The sequence below is a fragment of the Phyllostomus discolor genome, chromosome 3 (assembly GCF_004126475.2).
Source record: "Phyllostomus discolor isolate MPI-MPIP mPhyDis1 chromosome 3, mPhyDis1.pri.v3, whole genome shotgun sequence".
Taxonomy (NCBI): domain Eukaryota; kingdom Metazoa; phylum Chordata; class Mammalia; order Chiroptera; family Phyllostomidae; genus Phyllostomus; species Phyllostomus discolor.
Genome location: NC_040905.2, coordinates 12,046,380 through 12,064,534, shown reverse-complemented (window position 1 = coordinate 12,064,534; position 18,155 = coordinate 12,046,380). Strand labels below are relative to the sequence as shown.

Here is an 18,155-nt window from a genome sequence, read left to right as displayed (position 1 = left end):
CAGCTGGAGATGGACTACAGAGACCGGAAACGGGAGCGAGCGGCGGCGCCGGAAGGAAGGCCCACGCTGGAGGCGGCCCGGCAAGATGGCGGCCGCCAAGAGAAAACGGCGTGGAGACCTGGCGGTTCCAGCAAAGAAGCCAAAAAGGAACGAAAAAGGTAACAGACCGACAGCTAAGCAGCGGGACAAAGCAGAGGATGCAGAGGAAGAAGACAGAAACCGCATCCCAGGCCCGGTTTGCAAGGTACGGGGGGCTATCCCCGGGTTTCACCTGAGGCCGCTGCTGCTTGCGCCTCTCTTGGGATTATCTAATCACGGCTCCGCGGACTGCCGAGAGTTGCTCGGGTGATGGGGAGGCTGCTTTCCAGCTCTCGGCCAGACTGGTCACTGCGTTTACGTCCAATCCTCGTGCACGTGGCTGCTCTCTAGGAGGCGGCCAGCCGAGGGACTGCGCGGGCTTCAGAGCTCTTACCTGGCTCCCGGGAAATCGCCTTGCGGAGTGCTCAGTTCTAGTGTTTGGTTTCCCAGTTACTCCCACGCCACCCCCTCAAAGTTATTTTTAACTGTTGAATATGGCCCTTAACAGTGGCTAGTTCCCATGTTCTGTCACAGTCCCCTACTGTCGGTCAGGGATCCTGAATTCTGTTACGCGGTGCGTTAAAAAGGTACTGTCCTTGGAACTATGACTTTGACTTCTTTGATTTTTAACTCGCAAGGGATAAGGGAGGCTAGAGTAGATGGTATGAGTTTTATTTGTGTTCACCAAACCTTTACAGTGGGCATTCTACGAAGTTCGGTTTCCCCTGCTTTGGGATTGCAAAACTAGAACGTGACCTCTTTCTTCCTCCTGAATGTTGGAATTTAGAACTAAAGATTCATGTAAGTTGATAGTCTTTATTCAAAAAAAGGTAAACACGAGTTCTTGGACCTAATTTTCATTCAACTGAGACCTTCCCAAGCTAGATGGAATACTGTGGAGGCGTGGAGTGCGTTTGAGTTAGTGATTTCTGCGTCCCCCCAGCTTAACTTGATACTGTAGCACGCTGTCAGCTATAACTGCATGACCCTGTGTGACGGGGCAAACACGAGGAGGGGAGTACCTCTGAGGAGTGAAAGATGAGTGTAAATTCTAGTCTTGCGCTTAATTAACAGTGAGATTCCGAGCTCTTTTCTCATCTGCATAGTAAGAGGAAAGAAATACAAACTTTTGGTGAGGAATCTAGGTTTTCAGTGAATGTTAGTGCTCTCACGCTTGCCATAAGGACCTAGAAAGAAATACAGTATCGGTGATCTAACTCGGGATATGAAAAATTCTACTGAAGTGCGGAAGATACAGATTACTTTTACCCGAGGATAATAGGGTAAGGGATCATGAAGGAATTACTTAGCCCTTGACTGGATCTCAGAGGAAGGGCAGAATTTCGATATTCAAAAATGAGAGCGGTATTTGCAACCGCCGGTTCTCTGACGCCAGCGTCGCCTCTAGCTTCCGCACTCCAGCTGAAGGAGTAGGGGGTAAGTAAAGAGGTCTCTGTGCGGTGGTTCCCACAGAGCAGACTGCCTGCCAATCAGCCTGTGGTAAAGCACCAAGGAAGCGAAGGGCTGCCAAAGCCGCTTGCAAGAGTGCACCCTCTACTGGAGGGGTGAAGAAACCTCATCATTCCAGGACTGGCACCCGGGCACTTTGGGAAATTAGATTTGATCAGAAGTCAACCGAAATTCTGATTTGCAAACTTCCCTTCTAGTGTCTGGGGTGACAAATTGCTCAGGACTTCAGAGCAGATCTGCACTTCCAGAGTGCAGGTGTTGGTGCTTTGCAGGAGGCAAGTGAGGCCTGCCTGGTTGGCCTTCATGAAGACACCACCCTGTGTGCTGTCCATGCCAGAGCTGTAGCAGTTATGCCAAAAGACACCCAGCTAGCACGCAACATACATGGAGAAAGTGCCTAAGAATCCATTATGATGGGAAACATTCTTAAAAAAACAAAATTCTCATCTTCCTCGTCTTGTTATTGGTAGTTTTGAACGTTGTTCTTTTTCCATGGGGTCAAAAGGTACCTAAGGATATGATTGCAAGTGGAAAATAGGGGACAGAAATCAGGTGTTGGCCATTTTTCCATTTTTGCTTGTGAGTGTTTTAATATATATGCAGGGATATGTAGTACTATGAACAAGTTCAGCAGTTTGACTTTATAATAGTATAAGTAAACCTGTTAAATTTTTCTGGACAGTGCCAGCATTTTGACTTTTTTTAAACAAGTGAATTTCTTACGGATGTCAACTAAAGGGTGTTTGTAGCATTTTTATTATGCAGTAGATTCCATGCATTCGTTGTGCTTTTCTGAGTTGTCCTTCATACAAGTTCGTTTTTCATGTTGTCTGCCTTCTGTGCTGTTCCTGTAAGCTTGCTGCTAAATACATTAACCTGTAAAAGAAATGAGAGGGAACAATACAAGGGAGAGGGGAAAGCTGATGAGAGGTGTTAAAGTTCGGGAAATTCTGAAAATTTGAAAAATAGAGCCAGATTGGCTGAAGTGTGCTGTTGATTGGGATAATATAAGGTAAAAATATAAGTCTGTTTTAGCATTCAGCGTTAAAGCTGCGTCATTTTGGACTTTGTTTTTCTGTTTAGAAAGTCCTGGGAGTTAGGATGTGATTGGAGCTGCACTTTAAGGTTAAGCTGGTGCTACTCGTCATATCTCTTGGAGGAGCTCCTGGCTGGGAAGGCTGGGAGGCTGGGGAGGCTGGGAAGGAGACCTGCAGTTGATGCAGGTTATACACGGGTCTGAAGGAGGGCAGTGGGAATAGGAAAGGATTAACAGTTGTTGCAAAGAGAAACTGACAGCGTTTAGTAGGGCTTATGTGAGAGAATAGGGCAAATGGAAGAGTCAGGGCCTAGAGGACTGAAATGATGGTGATCATCATAAAAATCAATAACAAGGACGTTTACCAGATTTAAGGTTTAGTATTCTAGAGAATTTGAGGTTAGTAGGACTGGAGAGAGTTCTTTACTTTTTTGTAGAGCTGATGGTTGAAACTATGGGAGTGATTATGAGAACTCTCCTGGAGAGAACAGAACTAAAAGAAGCTGAGATGAACCTTAGAGTCAGGAGGGGGAATTGGAGAGATTGAAGGAAAAAGAAACAAAAAGGGAAAGAAACCAAAGAGCATTTCTGGGTGGCAGTTGGGGTCAGTGAATGCTACTGACTGAATTAAAGGTTTAGGTGAGGATGGTGTGGCTTGCTACTTGGAAGCTTTATCTTTAAACAAACAAGGTAGGTTCACTTTGCCATTTAAAATCTTCTGTTAACATTTTATTTTTTTTTTTCAGGGCAGGTGGAAAAATAAGGAACGGATTCTCATCTTTTCTTCCAGAGGAATAAATTTCCGAACAAGACATTTGATGCAAGACTTAAGAATGTTGATGCCTCATTCCAAAGCAGGTGCCTTTATGTCCTCCTGTAAAATTTGTGTTTATAAACTTGCCTGTCTATATATTTCCACTTTCATACTTCAGTTTTCCAGTCTTGTGGGGTAAAGAACCACTGCTCTTCCTCAGAAGTGTATTTTTTTTTGGTGCTAAGATTTGTCCTGTTAACATTTTGTCAGAAGTGCTTTGCAAAATTTATTAAGCATTCTCTTCCTTGAACAGATGTCATAATTACTGAAACGTTCTCGAAGGTCCAGAAGTGCCTTCATTGTAGCTCTCGGAGGTCATGGCTTGTCTTTTCAATGATTCAGGACTGCCATGTATTGCTTTCCACATTAAAAACAGAAACAAAAACTGTTCTAATCTGAAAAGTAATGGCCTTCGAGTTGTATTTCAGGCAGCTAAGTTGGGGCTTAGCCTCCTAAATGCCAGGCTAATCTTCTTAGTGGTGGTGGGGTCCCACCTGCAAAGTGATGGACGTCTAGCACCAAGTTTGCAGTGGGCGGTGCCTCGTGGAGGTGGAGCCGTCTCCGAGCCTGGGGTCTCCGAGCCTGTGCAGGGAGTCACTTTGGTTCTCCCCCCAGGTCACAGCATCGCTCTTTAGATCAGTGTTCTGCAGACGGGGGCCTGCTGTCTATCTCAGGTCTCTGAAACTAATAAGAGGAATTTTAATTTGTGTTGGTTTTGTTTTTTCTTTTGTTAATCGAAAACAAATTTTTCGAGTTAGTTTCCTTTGGCAACTGTGACTCACAATTAAATTTTCATCACTACAAAGTTTAGTGTGAGTGAGTGTTTCTTAAACTGGAGTCCTAGAACATGGTATTCAGCTGTGAGGATTTTTCTACTTTCGAAAGGGACGTACCAAATACGTAAATTCTGAGGAAACACTGCTCAGATCTTTATAATTCTTCAGGATTATTTTTAACTGCGTAGTTTTACATTAAAAGAGAATCAAGATTTTTTAAAGATGCCATGTGTTTTCAGATCTAATCATTTTGAATGTTAATAAAATCTCATTTAAACTGAAGACTTTAAAAATAATTAGAAACCATGTGTGATTTGATTGAAGGTGCTTGCAAATCTTTTGTTTACTTGCTTTTTTTTTCTTTTTATAGATACTAAAATGGATCGTAAAGACAAGTTATTTGTGATTAATGAGGTAATTTTAGAAAGTAAAGTAAAATATTCTGGGAACACTATTTAGGAACAAAATATTATGGAACACGAAAGCTGCTTCCTTTAAAAAGTCAAATTATCCGATGACTTTTTTTAAAAAATAAAAGATAGATTTTATTACATCTTCACTAATCTGCCTTCTAAATTTCAGTAATACTCACTGCATCTTAGTTTGGTGCCTCAGATTATATAGTTTCTTGATCATTCTTACATTTATCTTGCTTCAACAAGCATATCGACGTTTCCTGAGGACACGAACTCTGTCTCAGTCTTCTCATTATGTGTAACACGAACATATACCGCTAAATGCATACTTGGGTACACATAAAAAAATTATCAATTAACAGGTATAAAATAAAAAATTCATTAAAAATATATTTAATCCCTACCTAGGGACATGCTTCTTGATTTTAGAGAGGGGAAGGGAGAGAGGAAGAGAGGAAGAGAAACAAATCAGTTGCCCCTGTGTGTGCACTGACCAGGGCCCAGACCTGCAGCCCAGGCATGTGCCCTGATGGGGGTCAGACTGGCAACCTGTTGGTTCACAGTCATCAAATAGTTTTAAAAACCCACATTTTGCCAGTATCAAGTGATGCGTGTGGTGCTTGCTTTTAAGGTATTAAAAGCAGTAATGAGGTTAAAATTTTCAGAGTGTTGAAGAGACTTACCTTACATTTTAAAGCAGATTTTTAAAAAACTTACAAGAATTTTTGAAATGAATTTTTTTGGCTATTAGACTTTGATTCACTTGGCACAAGTTTCGAACCGCTGCTATATCATGGCACTACTCTGCGTGCTGAGGAGACAGTGTTTTCCAGGACAACACGCCTGTCATCATGGAGCGTACATTCTGCTGGGGGGCAGGTGGGGGGCAGGCCAGTAGCGAGTCCTGGAATTTCACGGGAATGCAGGAGAAGTAAAGCAGGGCGTGGGTTTCCAGCGACTGAGCTTGGGCTGGAAAACAGCGTAGTGTTGCTGTGTTTATGCTAAGAGCAGCAAGAAAAAAAAAAACAACATTGTACCTGTGAATTTTTTAAGTTATGGAGTTTAGAGTTTCTGAATACTGTATCAGAAAGTTATGAATACCACAATAGTACATACTTTATTCCTGTATTGCTTTTGTATATTTCTCAAGTGTGACTTTGTAAACCTTCAAGGTGCTGAAGTCTAATTCAAATTAAAGCACAGAAATGAGAGTATAAATGAGGAAGATACCCCTTAAATTTCTTGATCTTAAAATTAGAAAAACGGAATAGTTAAAAATGAGAATAACCGTTATAAAGGATGTGTTTGATTCTGTAAGGACTGCGTTTTCCTAAGATTCGTGAGGCTGTTGACAGGGTGCTTCATCCTTGGGCCGTCTGTTTTCATTCTCTGTAGTGAGTGCAGAGGACTGGGCGGAGAGGTTCCCGGCGGTCGAAGGTGGTGCTGGGGTGCTTTAGAATGGTGTGCTTTAGAATGCCGGGCCCAACAGAGCAGGCGGAGAATGCAGTCTGCCTCAGGCAGAACACCTCCGAGGAACGTGAAAGCTTTCTTTCTGTGACCAAATACAGTTAGCTTGATTGAGACCTTTGTAGCTCATTAATCTACTTAAATATTTTTGGGAAAATGTAGGTATTACTTTTATTGAGTTGCTTTAGATCTCATTACCTACTTCATTTTTCTGTACTTTGCTCCATGTAGGTTTGTGAAATGAAAAACTGCAATAAATGTATCTATTTTGAAGCGAAGAAGAAACAAGATCTCTATATGTGGTGAGAGAAGGTTAAGATTTGGGTGGAACTTCTTTTAAGTGGGTTTATACTCTGTACCTCTTGCAGATGCCTTTCAGCGTTTTTTTTTTGGAGAACGGCAGGGCCAGGGGATGAAGTAAACTCAGCGAAGCCGAAACCTTTAAGGAAAAATATATGAATGTTAGGAACACATTATAGTGTGATTTAACTATAAAGAGGGAGTAAACATTTACTACATTCTAAATTCTAATTTATAGAGAAAGCTTCCTTTATATTTTTTTAGGCTTTCAAATTCACCTCATGGACCATCTGCTAAATTTCTAGTTCAAAACAGTAAGTTGACTCAATTTAAAATTTTATGAGAAAATTGAAAATTTGGGGGATAATTGTGCCAAAATTATAACTTTTTTTTGTTATTGTCTAATTTTTCTAGTTCATACTCTCGCTGAACTAAAGATGACTGGAAACTGTTTGAAAGGGTCTCGGCCCCTTCTGTCTTTCGACCCTGTAAGTGTCTCGTTTAGTGTAGGAAATGTAACTTTCTTCCTCTGCGTGGTGGTGGTTCGTGGATATAGTCATATGCTTCAGTTCAGTTAAACATAGAAAACAGTTTTAAACAAAGCACTTTGCTGTTGTCAAATAATATGTTCACTTTATTTTTATAGGCTTTTGATGAATTACCCCATTATGCTTTGTTAAAAGAACTTTTAATTCAGGTAAATATCTTAAAAGTATTTCTGGTAATATAGTATAAATGGGTGTCTTCCTTTGGACTTTTTCTTAACTCAGTCATCTAAAATGAAACCATGTTGGATCGTAGAATAGGAGCTAACGTTTTTTTTTCTTTTTCACCAGATCTTCAGCACCCCGCGGTACCATCCCAGAAGCCAGCCCTTTGTGGACCACGTGTTTACGTTCACTGTCTTGGATAACAGGATATGGTTTCGAAACTTCCAGGTAAGCTTTAATGAATTTTTAGTTAATACTTTGAAATAATTTAGGACAAACAGTGCCACTATATGTTTAGTTTTTGTAAAAAAAAAAAAAAAGGAATTGTCTGAAGATCCATGAAGTAATTGAGTTCCAGATTTTGCTGTAAAATAAAAAGTAAAGTAGGTGCTGCAAAGTATATAGTGAAATGTAAGTTTCTCTCATGAGGTTCCAACCTGGGGCAGGGGTGGGTGGTTAAGACTTAGAAAAACACAACTCTGTAGAAGGCGTTTAATGAGAACTCTTAGGTGAGTCACACAGTGACTCAGTCAGAAGGGGAGGTGGTTATGGAAATCTGGAAGAAGGAATTTGGCAGGGTAATAATAATAAATCTGCAGGGGGGGAGAACAGACAGCATATGAAGCAAACCGGGCTCTTCCTGTGTTATTATATTGGATGCCTTGCAAAGCGAGTTGAACACACTCCCTTCTTAACCTCTGAGGGCAGGCATATGGGAGTGAACAACAGCGTTAGTGCTCACAGTTCAGAAGTTGCCTCAGTGGGTAGCCATTCAAAAGTCAATTTGACCATGTACTGTACTTTTATATACCTTTAATTTCATTTGAATTATGTTTATAAAGATGACTTACGGATTGATTAAATTTTTAAAGGGCTCCCTGTAGTTGTGCTTCAACACATTTTGTTATAGTAGTTGCACTTTTGCATATTTATTTTAACCGCAGGTTTTCAAGAATCCTGCATTATGAGAAGCAAGATATGAATTGTTACAAATTCAAGCTACTCAATTTTAAAAGGACACACTGAAAAACCTTGGTATTTCCCCTGACAACTGCCTGTAACTAATCCATTTCAGGAAATACTGATGGTTTGGTACTTTCACCTCCATCTTAATTTTATTTTCAGTTTTTTTTAGGCATATTTGAAATGAAGTTATAGCCATTATACCTTTTAGGTAGTATATCTAAACCAAAATGAAATGTTTCTTTTTTATTAAAGATCATAGAAGAAGATGCTGCTCTTGTAGAAATAGGACCTCGCTTTGTCTTAAACCTCATAAAGATTTTCCAGGGAAGTTTTGGAGGACCAACTTTGTATGAGAACCCTCACTACCAGTCACCAAACATGGTAAGCTGTTTTTGTTGGTTAGCGGTGTACCGTGTCCCAGAACTCTTATGGGCGAAAATCATCCTGTCAAGCAATTACTGTTCTGTTAACCGTGAAACTGAATTTTGGTTTTGCAGCATACAGTCTTGCAAATTACTTTTTTTTCTAATGGTTTGGGATTAAGAAAAATCGGGTTCATAAATTAATGTACCTGCCATATATTAAATGTCTATTTGTACTTCAGAAGCATCTAATTTGTTTTGTTTTGTTTCTAGCACCGGCGTATTGTAAGATCCATGACAGCTGCAAAATACAAAGAGAAGCAGCAGGTTAAAGAGGTGCAGAAACTGAGAAAGAAAGAACCAAAGACGGTTCTTCCGCACGATCCCACTGCAGATGTTTTCATGACGCCTGCCGAGGAGAAGCCGGTGGAGATACAGTGGGTGAAACCGGAGCCAAAAGTCGATCTGAACGCAAGAAAGAAAAGGGTTTATAAAAGGCAAAGAAAAATGAACCAGAAGATGAACAGTCGGAATGCAAAATGAATCACTGGATAACTAAATTTTTCAGTTATATTTATTTTGTATGCAGTGTGTAAATAGTTTCATTATTCAGGACACACCTAATTCGTGTGGCATTTAAAGGAAAAAAATTGAAAATCTTGGGGCTTTAGTGCTGTTTTCTAAATAAAGTATCGCCAGAACTCACCAATTTCTGTCTGTCTTTTCGAAGTTTATTTGGTATTACTATTAATAACTTTAAGGTGTAGTCCTGCCCTCTTGGATGACAATTTTTGGTTTAGCAAAGCTGAAGATTAAACAGACGTATTGGGTCATTATTTGTAAAACAAAGCATCAGACACTTGGAGAGCATAGACTCGGAGTGTAAAGTGCGGGCTGACTTGTAGGAAGGGAAGCATCTTACTGAAGTTTGAGTCCCTGACTCACCAGTTAATGAGGCCTTGGAAAAGCCAACCTCTGATCTGGCTTTCTCGCCTCCAAAAAGTAGAATAAAAAGTCTTAAAGTTGTGAGAATCAAATGAGTTATTACATGTGTTGAAAGCATTTTATTTTAGAAGCAATGGGTATAAATTACTTATTAAATTGATAGTAAAACAAAGAAAAACGGGGTATTTGTCATAGGGTCCTAGAACATTTGAATTTCTCCCCTTATAACAGTTACTTGAAGCAAAGAGCACTGGGTTCACCATCTTAGAGGGACATTAGTAAGTGACAGGGAAGGAGATTCTGGGCGCCAGTGGCCGTGAGCAGTTAGGTGGCTGCTGAGGAGATGGACATATATCTAAACTAATAAAATTGGGTCATGCATGTGGTGTTCTGTCATCCACTTTTGTGCATTTCCCATGTCTGTGTTCTGTAATATGATTAGTAATTGCACACTATTGTACTCCATACTGTAGCTGTGTAATCAGTGTTTTGTTGGATATTAAGTAGTAATATCTTGTTTTTCTTCTATAGGTGCTTGCAGCAAACACTTGTATACATAAGTTATTTTGTCCAACTCTTGGGATTCCCTCTAAGTGGAACTCAGGTCAGAAGTTGTGAATAGTAAAACATTTTGGTTGTTCCCCTAAGTAATGTACCTCACCAGGGGTGAGAGCCTTCGTTTCCTTGTACCCTTGCCAATGATGAAATGTCAATTGGATAGATAAAAAACAAACAATTTTTTTTTTTGGTTAGGGATTGGTTTTCTTTTGTGACTAATCTTTGTTTTGGGGTGGTGGTGATTTTTTTACTAGTTTGTAAGAGCTCTTATATAGTAAGGCTATTCCAGGTATCTTTACTAGTTCACTTGCATTTTAATTTTGCCTTTATTTTAAATGTAGGCAGGATGAACAATTTCTCATTATATTTTATTTTCTCTTAATTTTTTGCTGAGAAAGTACATAATGGGTCTATCTTGAAATAGTCTAATGAGGCTACTTGAAATCTAAATGATGCAGGTAATTCAGGTCAGGTTCTGATACACTTGTATGTGGCCAAGGAAGGCCAAATCTGTGCAGTGGGGGGAAAAGCCATTATTTTAGGCAATTAAATTTGGCCTTGGATGCAAGTAAGATAACTGCATTCAGGATGTTAATTATAGGTTATAAACAACCTGAATCAACAAGTTGCAGGTTGAAGACAGTATTTTTTGCTTAATCCATTTTGATGTGTGTGCTGTAGTTTTCATGGAATTTCCAAGTTGACAACTTGGATGATCAGTTCCCACATATATATTCCTGTTCCAGTTTACTTCTCTTCCATTTATATAAATGAATGAGAATTCCTCATCTTCTGAGTCCATGTTCATTTAGAAGCTTATGTGTTTAATAATGATGTTCCTTTAGACTGAAATTTATACCCAGTGTAATTGTTAAATTTTCTAGGCAAAAATAGATTCCTTTTCCTCAGGAGAAAAAAGGCAAGTAAGTGTCTCAGGTTATAAGCAGAACAAGATGTAGTTGAAGAAGAAAGTCCTTTGTCACTTTCGTCCCCACCCCATTCCCACCCAATGCCCCAGCCCCCCATTTCCATTCTCAGATGAGGGAATGTTCACATTTTTCCCCTGCATTCAAACTTAGTTACTATGCGTTACCACTTTTCAAACTCTTCATAGTATCCTCCTCTGGAAAACAGGCAAATGAATGAATTCCAAGTAGAGATTTGGGTGGACCGTGGTGTGTGGAGGAACTGGAGGTGTAGAGTTGGTTGGTTTTGATTGTGCAGGCAGCAGGATGTTCGGGACAAAGGGACACTTCTTAAACCTTGGGTACCCCAACGCTGTGCAACTGATGTGGCAGAGCCAGCCTCTCTCTGACCACACCTGGCTGACAAATAGAACCGCCTAGCTGATGTGTGTAAACATTACACACCACAGTGAAACGTACTGGTGAGTCGGTGTATTTTAATGACAGAATGCTATTCAGACACCTGATCACATTATTTGGAACAGCTGTCAGATCTTCCGTCCTGTAACAGTGTATCTGTGAGATCAAGGAAAACCTGTCGTTAAACACTATGCCTTAACTGAATTCTTAACTGAAGCAAATTTGGATGTGTAGGATGAGAGGCCTTCCCCCCCCCCCCCCCCCCCCGCCCCCCAGGCGCCTTACCTTTTCTTTGCCTTTGTCCTGAGCTCCCAGGGCCCTTCTGCCTCTGTAACCTGTTTCCTGAGCCTACGCAGCCTGGCTGGCTCACTTCTATCTCTGTAATTTTCTAAATAAACATTCTCTTATAATTTGAAGAAAAAGTGATGGGTGGATGGGTCAGAACAATTTCATCCATTCTTTAGTATGTTATTATTAAAGTGTTGATATTTTCCTCTTAAATTGTTTGAGCCAACTTACTTGCTGTTACTCCTCATGCATATTGGTCAGAATGGGAGATATCAGAGATCTCATTACGTGGCAACTGTAGCGAACTGGGGAGTTAAAAAAACTCGTGTTTTTTAATTGTTCAGTCCAACCGAATCCTGCTGGTGACTAGTTGGGGAGGCTCGAGCAAACCACTGGCCTGCTTTGGGCATGAGCTGCCTCCTATGTGAAAATGTGGCTCAGTTGAGAAATTACCAGAACCACAACAAGATGTTTTCCACTACTTTCTGCCACCTGTCAGCCTTCAGGACGGCTGACCAGTTGATGCCATTCACGCCGACCACCCTCTGTGCCCCTCATAATGACAAACACTGTGGCCCCGCCTCCCACCTGCAGCAGGCCCGCCCCTCCCGCCGCGGCCCCGCCTCCTGCCCGCGCTGAGGCCCCGCCCCCCGCTGGGCTTTTTCCGGCGGCGCGGAGTCCTCCCTCCTCCCTCGCAGAGTAGCCGCCGCTGGCGCCGCCCCCTCCGCGCATCCGCGTGCCGCAGCCCGCACCGCCCGTCTCCACCGCGCGCCGCCGCCGCCCCGCGCCGCCGCCTTCGCCGCCGCCGCGCTCGCTGGCTGGTCCAGTGCGGGCGCCCGGCTCCTGCCGCAGGCGAGGACCATCGGCGCCACCAGCACTTTGAGCCGGGCCTGGGTCCCAGCTCCGCTCCGGGCCCCGGCCCCCAGCCTGGCCGGGCAATGAAGTGTCACTACGAGGTGCTGGGGGTGCGGCGCGATGCCAGCGAGGAGGAGCTCAGGAAGGCCTATCGGAAGCTGGCCCTGAAATGGCACCCGGGTAACTACTCTGTGCAACCGCCGGGGTCCCTCACAGTCCCCGGCCTCGCGACCTTGTTCACCCCTCTTCCCGGAGTAACTCCAGGAGCCGGGCTGTGCCTCGACTTACCGGCCCCCTGGAGCTTCCCTTGCCCAAGAAACTGTGCCTGAGACCCCGTCCGGCCCAGTCCCTGACCAGGTGGCCCCTGTGTGTTCCTCCCAAAGCGCGCCCTCTCCTCCCTGCCCGTCGCTGGGCGCAGCCCTTCACCCCCCGGCTTCGCTCGAGCTCTGGGCACTCTTTTCCTTCGCAGACACCTGCCCACCTCTCCCAAAGGTTCACGGTTTCCCGCACCGCCGCTGGATTGGGAGAGACAACATTCTCGAAACTTCGCTCGCTCCTCCTACCCCCTTTCGCGAATCCCTGGAGGCAGGGGGAGAGAGGAGTTCTAAACCCAGTCCTGCCTCCGGCTTGTGCCGGGCTCGCGTCCCCTGCTGCTCCTGTTCCTTGGCTGCCCTTACTGATCGAGGCATCCCCGCACCTTAAGTGTAGTTTACGCCCCTGTCTCATTGAAAAGTAAGGCAGTTACTGGGATCACTCTTCCTTGTGAAGTTTGTATGTTTACTTAGAAGTGTTCCTCGTTTGAATGTTTCATTTGGTTGTAGTCCAGGCCTGTGTGACTTTTGTGCAATAGTATGCTCTTCCAGACTGGGAAACTGAGGCAAGAGTGGCTTTCATATGAGCACTGATCAATAAGCATGTTTCTAGTCTCCAGTATGTGCAAGTCACTACACTGTAGATTCTGAAATGCTAAGGCAGACCTCAGTCGTGCTGGGAAAACATGCCTTATGCACGTGAAAAGTTAAACACACGTGCCAACCAAGTAGCTCAGTGGGATGTCATTGGTGATCGGAGTAATAGAATAATTAGTAATGCCCCGGGAATTCAGGAGGAGAGGGAGTTTTCACTGTGTGCTGAGAGGTGGTGAGGCCTTTCCCTGGCAGAGGAGCCTGGGTTGTGGCTGGATCCTGGGGGAGTGGAACGGGGGAGAGTGAACTTAGCCACAAGGGGCAGAGCATGTGGATGGACAACCAGTGGCCCAGGGCGCGGCTGGACTGAAGGCAATGTTTGCTGGAAGTCTGCAAACGTGGGCTGAGAGAAGAGCTGTTGGAAAGGCCAGGGACCCAAAGTCAGAAGGTAAAGAGTGTAGTTGATGGGACAAGAAGAACAGGTAGGGATTTGTCCCTGAAAGTTGTAATGCTGACTGGCCAACAGGAACTCGAAAGACCCGAGCAGTATTGGAAGGGGAGAGGTAAATGAGCTGACTGTTCATCCCAGCGGGAAGGCAGTAGCTGTGTCCACAGTCAATATATCCAGACAGTGTAGAAGCGTTAGAAATCGAGTTAGGAGTTAGAAGAAAGTTAGGAATGCGTGACTTTGTGGGCGGAAAGGTGTGGGGAAGAACATTAATGCTTGCAACCAAACGCATATGTAATTTTGACGAGTGCATTGGAATGTTTTCGAGGAGTAGTTGAAGTTGTAAAGGGCCTTGAATGTCGGGTTAAGGACTGTGACGTTGGCGTTTGCAGTAATGCAGGGCCGAGGCTGGTTTCCTTCAGATGCCCTCGGAAGGAACGGTGAAGGCAGCTGAGAAGACTGACGAGGGGCGGAGACGGAAGTCAGACAGAGTCCACCCGGGAAGGTAGGGGCCCCGGCCAGGCTTGGGGTCAGCAGGAGGGGCAAGGCTGGGGCAAAGAGATGTTGCGAAGGGAAAATGACCACATTTGGTAATTTGGTGATCGACTGCAAATAGGTGCAAGGAAGAAATACACAAATATTACTAAAATATCAGTTAACTACTTTGACACCAAACCTGGTAGTAACTTAATGTGAATGTTTTCTCCGAATGCCATAGTCCATAGCATCCTAAACATCTCTTGGCTTGGAGATGCTTGCACATTTAAGGGGTAAGCACTCTCTGAGGAGATGCATGGTTTTGATGTGCTTTCCTGGCTCATTAGCTTGTTCGCCTGTCATTCAACAAATGTTCGACTTCATGTGCGAGGTGCTATGTTAGATGTTTCTGAGGTTAACCTATGGGCCTGGCTGCCAAGAGTAATGTGTAGTTCAGATAGAGAGGTTGCCCATGTTTCATGGCAGAAAAACAAAGGAGAGTAAATACCTTTATTTATTTTTTTGAGGACCTGAGAATGATTCCCAGTAGGCTCCACAGTACTGCCCACAGAGGTCACACCTTGTGAAGGGCCAGCCTTAGTACCGCCTCTGCCGACTCTTCCCCGGGCCCTTGACTCTGTGGACGTGCCAGGCATGGTCCCCGCCCTGCTGGCACACGCAGCCTTTGGGGTGGCACTGAGAGGGGACAGGCAACTTCAGGCCGGTGAGATGAGGGCAAACAGAAGGTGCTTATGAGCACGTACACCCAATGTGGACTGGGCTCGTTTGTGAGGGGGGTGGGTGTGCATCCCTAGAAGTGACATCTAGGTCGAGACCTCAGCGGGATACAGAGCATTCGGGTGGAGGGAGGCAAGAGAAAGCACGGCAGGGTCCAGGAAGGGGAGGGAGGTGAGCGTGGCTAGGCCGGGAGGAGCCGGGTCTTGGAGGTCCTGCTGACCTGGATTGGGTAGGTTGGATTTGACCCAAGGGCACCGGGAAGCCAGTGAAGAGCTGGAAGCAGGCGAGATGGCTGGAGTGGGGAGAGGGGATCGGAGCAGGCAAGACTGGCGGTGGGGAGACTGGGAGGTCAAGAATAAATCACAGGGGCTTTCCACTTTTAAAATGAATGGTTTTTCCCTTTTGCTCTCATGCTTTTAGATCTCGGTTTAATGTTTTAGTCAACCAGGTCAAGTATATTTAAGTGAAATAAAAAGCCATACGACCAATCGGAAAAATTATCTAAGAAAGAAGCTTCCATGAGAGATTAGATCTTATTTTCAGGTGGTACATTGGTGGGTTTTGTATGTTCAGAGCTTTAGCTCTATTCCAGCTTCTCTGGGAGGAAGGGAGGGGGAGGACGACCCGGGACAACAAAGCGCAGTGCCCATGAAAGGGAGAAGCCGCGCCAGCCTCCTCACCCCAGACGGGCTCCTGTTTCCTTTGCTGGCGTTTCTGCCCTTCTGCTTTCATCCGAATGGTGCTTCTTAACTTACCCAACAAAGTTTCTGGTAGAGTTGCTGCAGACATCGAAATCATGGCTTTTTTGCTTGGATTCTCACCTTCAAGACATGTGAGGATTGTGTTTAATCTGCCTGTGACAGGGAGCTGGCCATAGTGGCCCCCAAAGTTACTTTACTTACCTTGCACAGTATGGCATCCCAGGGGGCCTGTCTTGGCAGGTACTTGATGGAAACTTCAAAGAGCTGCTCCATCATCCTGGTCCTTGCACCAAGTGGAAGCCCTTTAGCCTCAAAAATAAGGTGTTTGTTACTTGGGCGGGGGGGGCGTCCACCCGCAGAGCCCCCTTGACTGCCATGGATAAGAATATGTCTACCAAGACATGATCTACTTGGGGAGGAAAGGTGGCCGATCTCTCAGAGGAGAAGGGCCAAGGGCCTTTTACTCAGTGGGCTTTTATTGGGTTCACTTTGCACAGGAATACAGGTAAAGCTCATCAGTCATTGTGAAGCAGTGAGGATCAAACGATAGATAATATACAGAGAACTCTGAGGGCTCATTCTGAGTCAGGGTCAGTTAGCTAAAGAGCTATAAAAATTTTGGAAAACAAACTCATTTCATGCTTGGACCCTTACCAGAAAATTGAGGATATTCTTACCAAAGCAGGTTTCACAGGAGTTTATGCTTCCATTCTTAGGCCTGATTGCCTAGGGGAACCCACCCTTTCCAGCACAGGACTTACCACCCTTTGTCATTGTTTCAGGCTTAAGTTGGGCAGGGCAAGTAAGGCAGCCAAGAGATTAGGAGATTTCTCGCAGACAAAATGAGGACTCAGGCTAGGTCAAAGCCAAGGGGTGAGGGCCCATCACCTCCTTTTTCTATAGCCCCCTAAGTCCTTTCCTGGGGGCCCCTTTGTGACCATGCCTGTCTTAGGATGTCCCTCCGTTGAGGAATCTTACCCGTCATTGGCTAACTGGTCAGGCTCGGGGCAAGCAGGGTGAGGTAAAGGGGGCAGAGGCGGCATCCCTGCCAGGGAGACAAGCTTTGTCTCCTTAGTGGCTTATGGTCCCAAGGTCTCTCACTCAGCCTTAGCCATGGGGGGGCGGGGGTTACAGCTTCTGAAACCAGGCAAGGTGGTTCCCAACAGTTACTTATTTACTTTTTGTATTTTATCTGTTATTTATCTTCATTTTTTTATTTTACGTTTATTTTTATCTGTTTATTTAAAGAGAGATGTTTACTGCTCTCTGACGAGGAGGTGTGGAGGCAGGCAGGTGCGCCCCAGTGCAGTGGGCCTCCCCCAGGAGCGCTGTCCGCACGCTGCTCAGCATCTCTGGGATGGGGGACGGGGGACGGGCACTCTCTCCTCGTTCGGGCGGCGGCTGGGGATCCCAGGCTGCAGAGTGGAACAGGGGCAGAAGTAGAGACAGATTGTGTGCCACTTGCCTTTTCAGGAAGATTCTTGAAAAGCTGTCAGAGAATAGTTTTGTGGCTTAGTCACATGGTCATGCCTAAGCTTCACAGCAGACCTGGAAGTGGAGTCTGTTGTGGTACCAGGTGCCTACCCTGGACTGGGGTTCAGTTATCACTGGGAAAGGGGGTGGACTGGCCGTCTCTCCCTCAGGCCCACAGCCCACCTGCAGGCACTGTAATCCCCTGGCTTTGGGCTGGACCCAGGGGGCGGGTTAAGTGCCCACGATGAGTGCCACCGAAGCCTGTCCCTTTCGTCTGGAGAACAGAGCCTTTCCTGGGGACCGTCACTTAATGGGCATGTGTTTGCATCTGATTGGCTGAGATGGGTCACCTGACAGCCCAACTTCAGGAAGGTCTGGGGAGGGGAGTTTTTAACTGGGTACCCTGCTGCTGGGAACAGGGTCAGGGTTTTGTGAGGAAGAAGAGAGGAGCTGCTGGGGGGGCAGGGGGGGGGGCGCGACTGGTGGTATTGCTAGTGTCTGTCACAGAGTGGCAATCAAAATCCGAAATAATGACAGTAGGGCGCTGAGTGTCCTCTGTTACCTAGAACCCAATTGTCACAGGACACAACAAGATGGAATTTGGGGACATTAGTTAGAAATAACAGGAAACCTAACCACAATGGCTTAAGTTTGTTTTTGTTTTGTTTTGTTCCCCCCCGCCACAAGTGGGCTTGGAGGAGGTGCCACTGGTACTGTCTCAGTAACGTCGCTGTGAACCCCGTGGCTTTTCCTTCACGGGCTCAAGGTGGCTGCTGAAGCTCCAGCAGTTACGTCCACATGCTAGACAAGAAGAAAGAAGAGGGAAAGGAAATACACTACTAGACTTCATCTCATTGGTTGGAAGTTGTCACATGGCTATACCTAGCAGCAAGGGAGGCTGGATAAAGTAAAATCCTTGCTTATCCAGCCTCCCTAGTAAAGGCTGTAAGAGAAAAAGGGCAGGGGTGTTGGATGATCTAAACATTAGTGTCCGCCACAACGTGCAATAGATCCCTTGTATAGTCACCGATTGGCTTGTCAGTAGTT

General features: G+C 44.9%; 2 protein-coding genes and 1 long non-coding RNA gene across 4 annotated transcripts in view; 2 read left to right on the top strand and 1 right to left on the bottom strand.

Annotated features, from left to right (window-relative positions):
- The first annotated feature begins 30 nt into the window (after positions 1-30).
- On the top strand, positions 31-9,100 carry BRIX1 (biogenesis of ribosomes BRX1). 2 transcript variants are annotated; one of them, XM_028517319.2, is made up of 10 exons: positions 31-244; positions 3,331-3,442; positions 4,545-4,588; positions 6,289-6,359; positions 6,622-6,671; positions 6,772-6,845; positions 7,004-7,054; positions 7,194-7,295; positions 8,286-8,414; positions 8,669-9,100. In XM_028517319.2, the coding sequence occupies exons 1-10, from the start codon at positions 86-88 to the stop codon at positions 8,936-8,938; spliced, it is 1,062 nt and encodes a 353-aa protein (XP_028373120.1). In that variant the 5' UTR covers positions 31-85; the 3' UTR covers positions 8,939-9,100. The 2 variants fall into 2 exon arrangements, with proteins under 2 accessions (XP_028373120.1, XP_035876111.1); XM_036020218.1 differs by having other exon boundaries at positions 77-244; positions 3,336-3,442.
- LOC118499417 overlaps positions 837-18,155 on the bottom strand; it is a 20,842-nt gene continuing 3,523 nt past the window's right edge. Inside the window, exons 2-3 of the long non-coding RNA XR_004901896.1 lie at positions 3,059-3,062; positions 837-847 (exon numbers count right to left, since the gene is read on the bottom strand). This is a non-coding gene — a long non-coding RNA (uncharacterized LOC118499417). The remainder of the gene's footprint in view (positions 848-3,058; positions 3,063-18,155) is intronic.
- The window catches only part of DNAJC21 (DnaJ heat shock protein family (Hsp40) member C21), a 23,077-nt gene continuing 17,206 nt past the window's right edge, over positions 12,285-18,155 (top strand). The window contains exon 1 of the mRNA XM_028523457.2: positions 12,285-12,546. Coding sequence (XP_028379258.1) covers positions 12,450-12,546 — 97 coding nt within the window. The 5' untranslated portion in view covers positions 12,285-12,449. The remainder of the gene's footprint in view (positions 12,547-18,155) is intronic.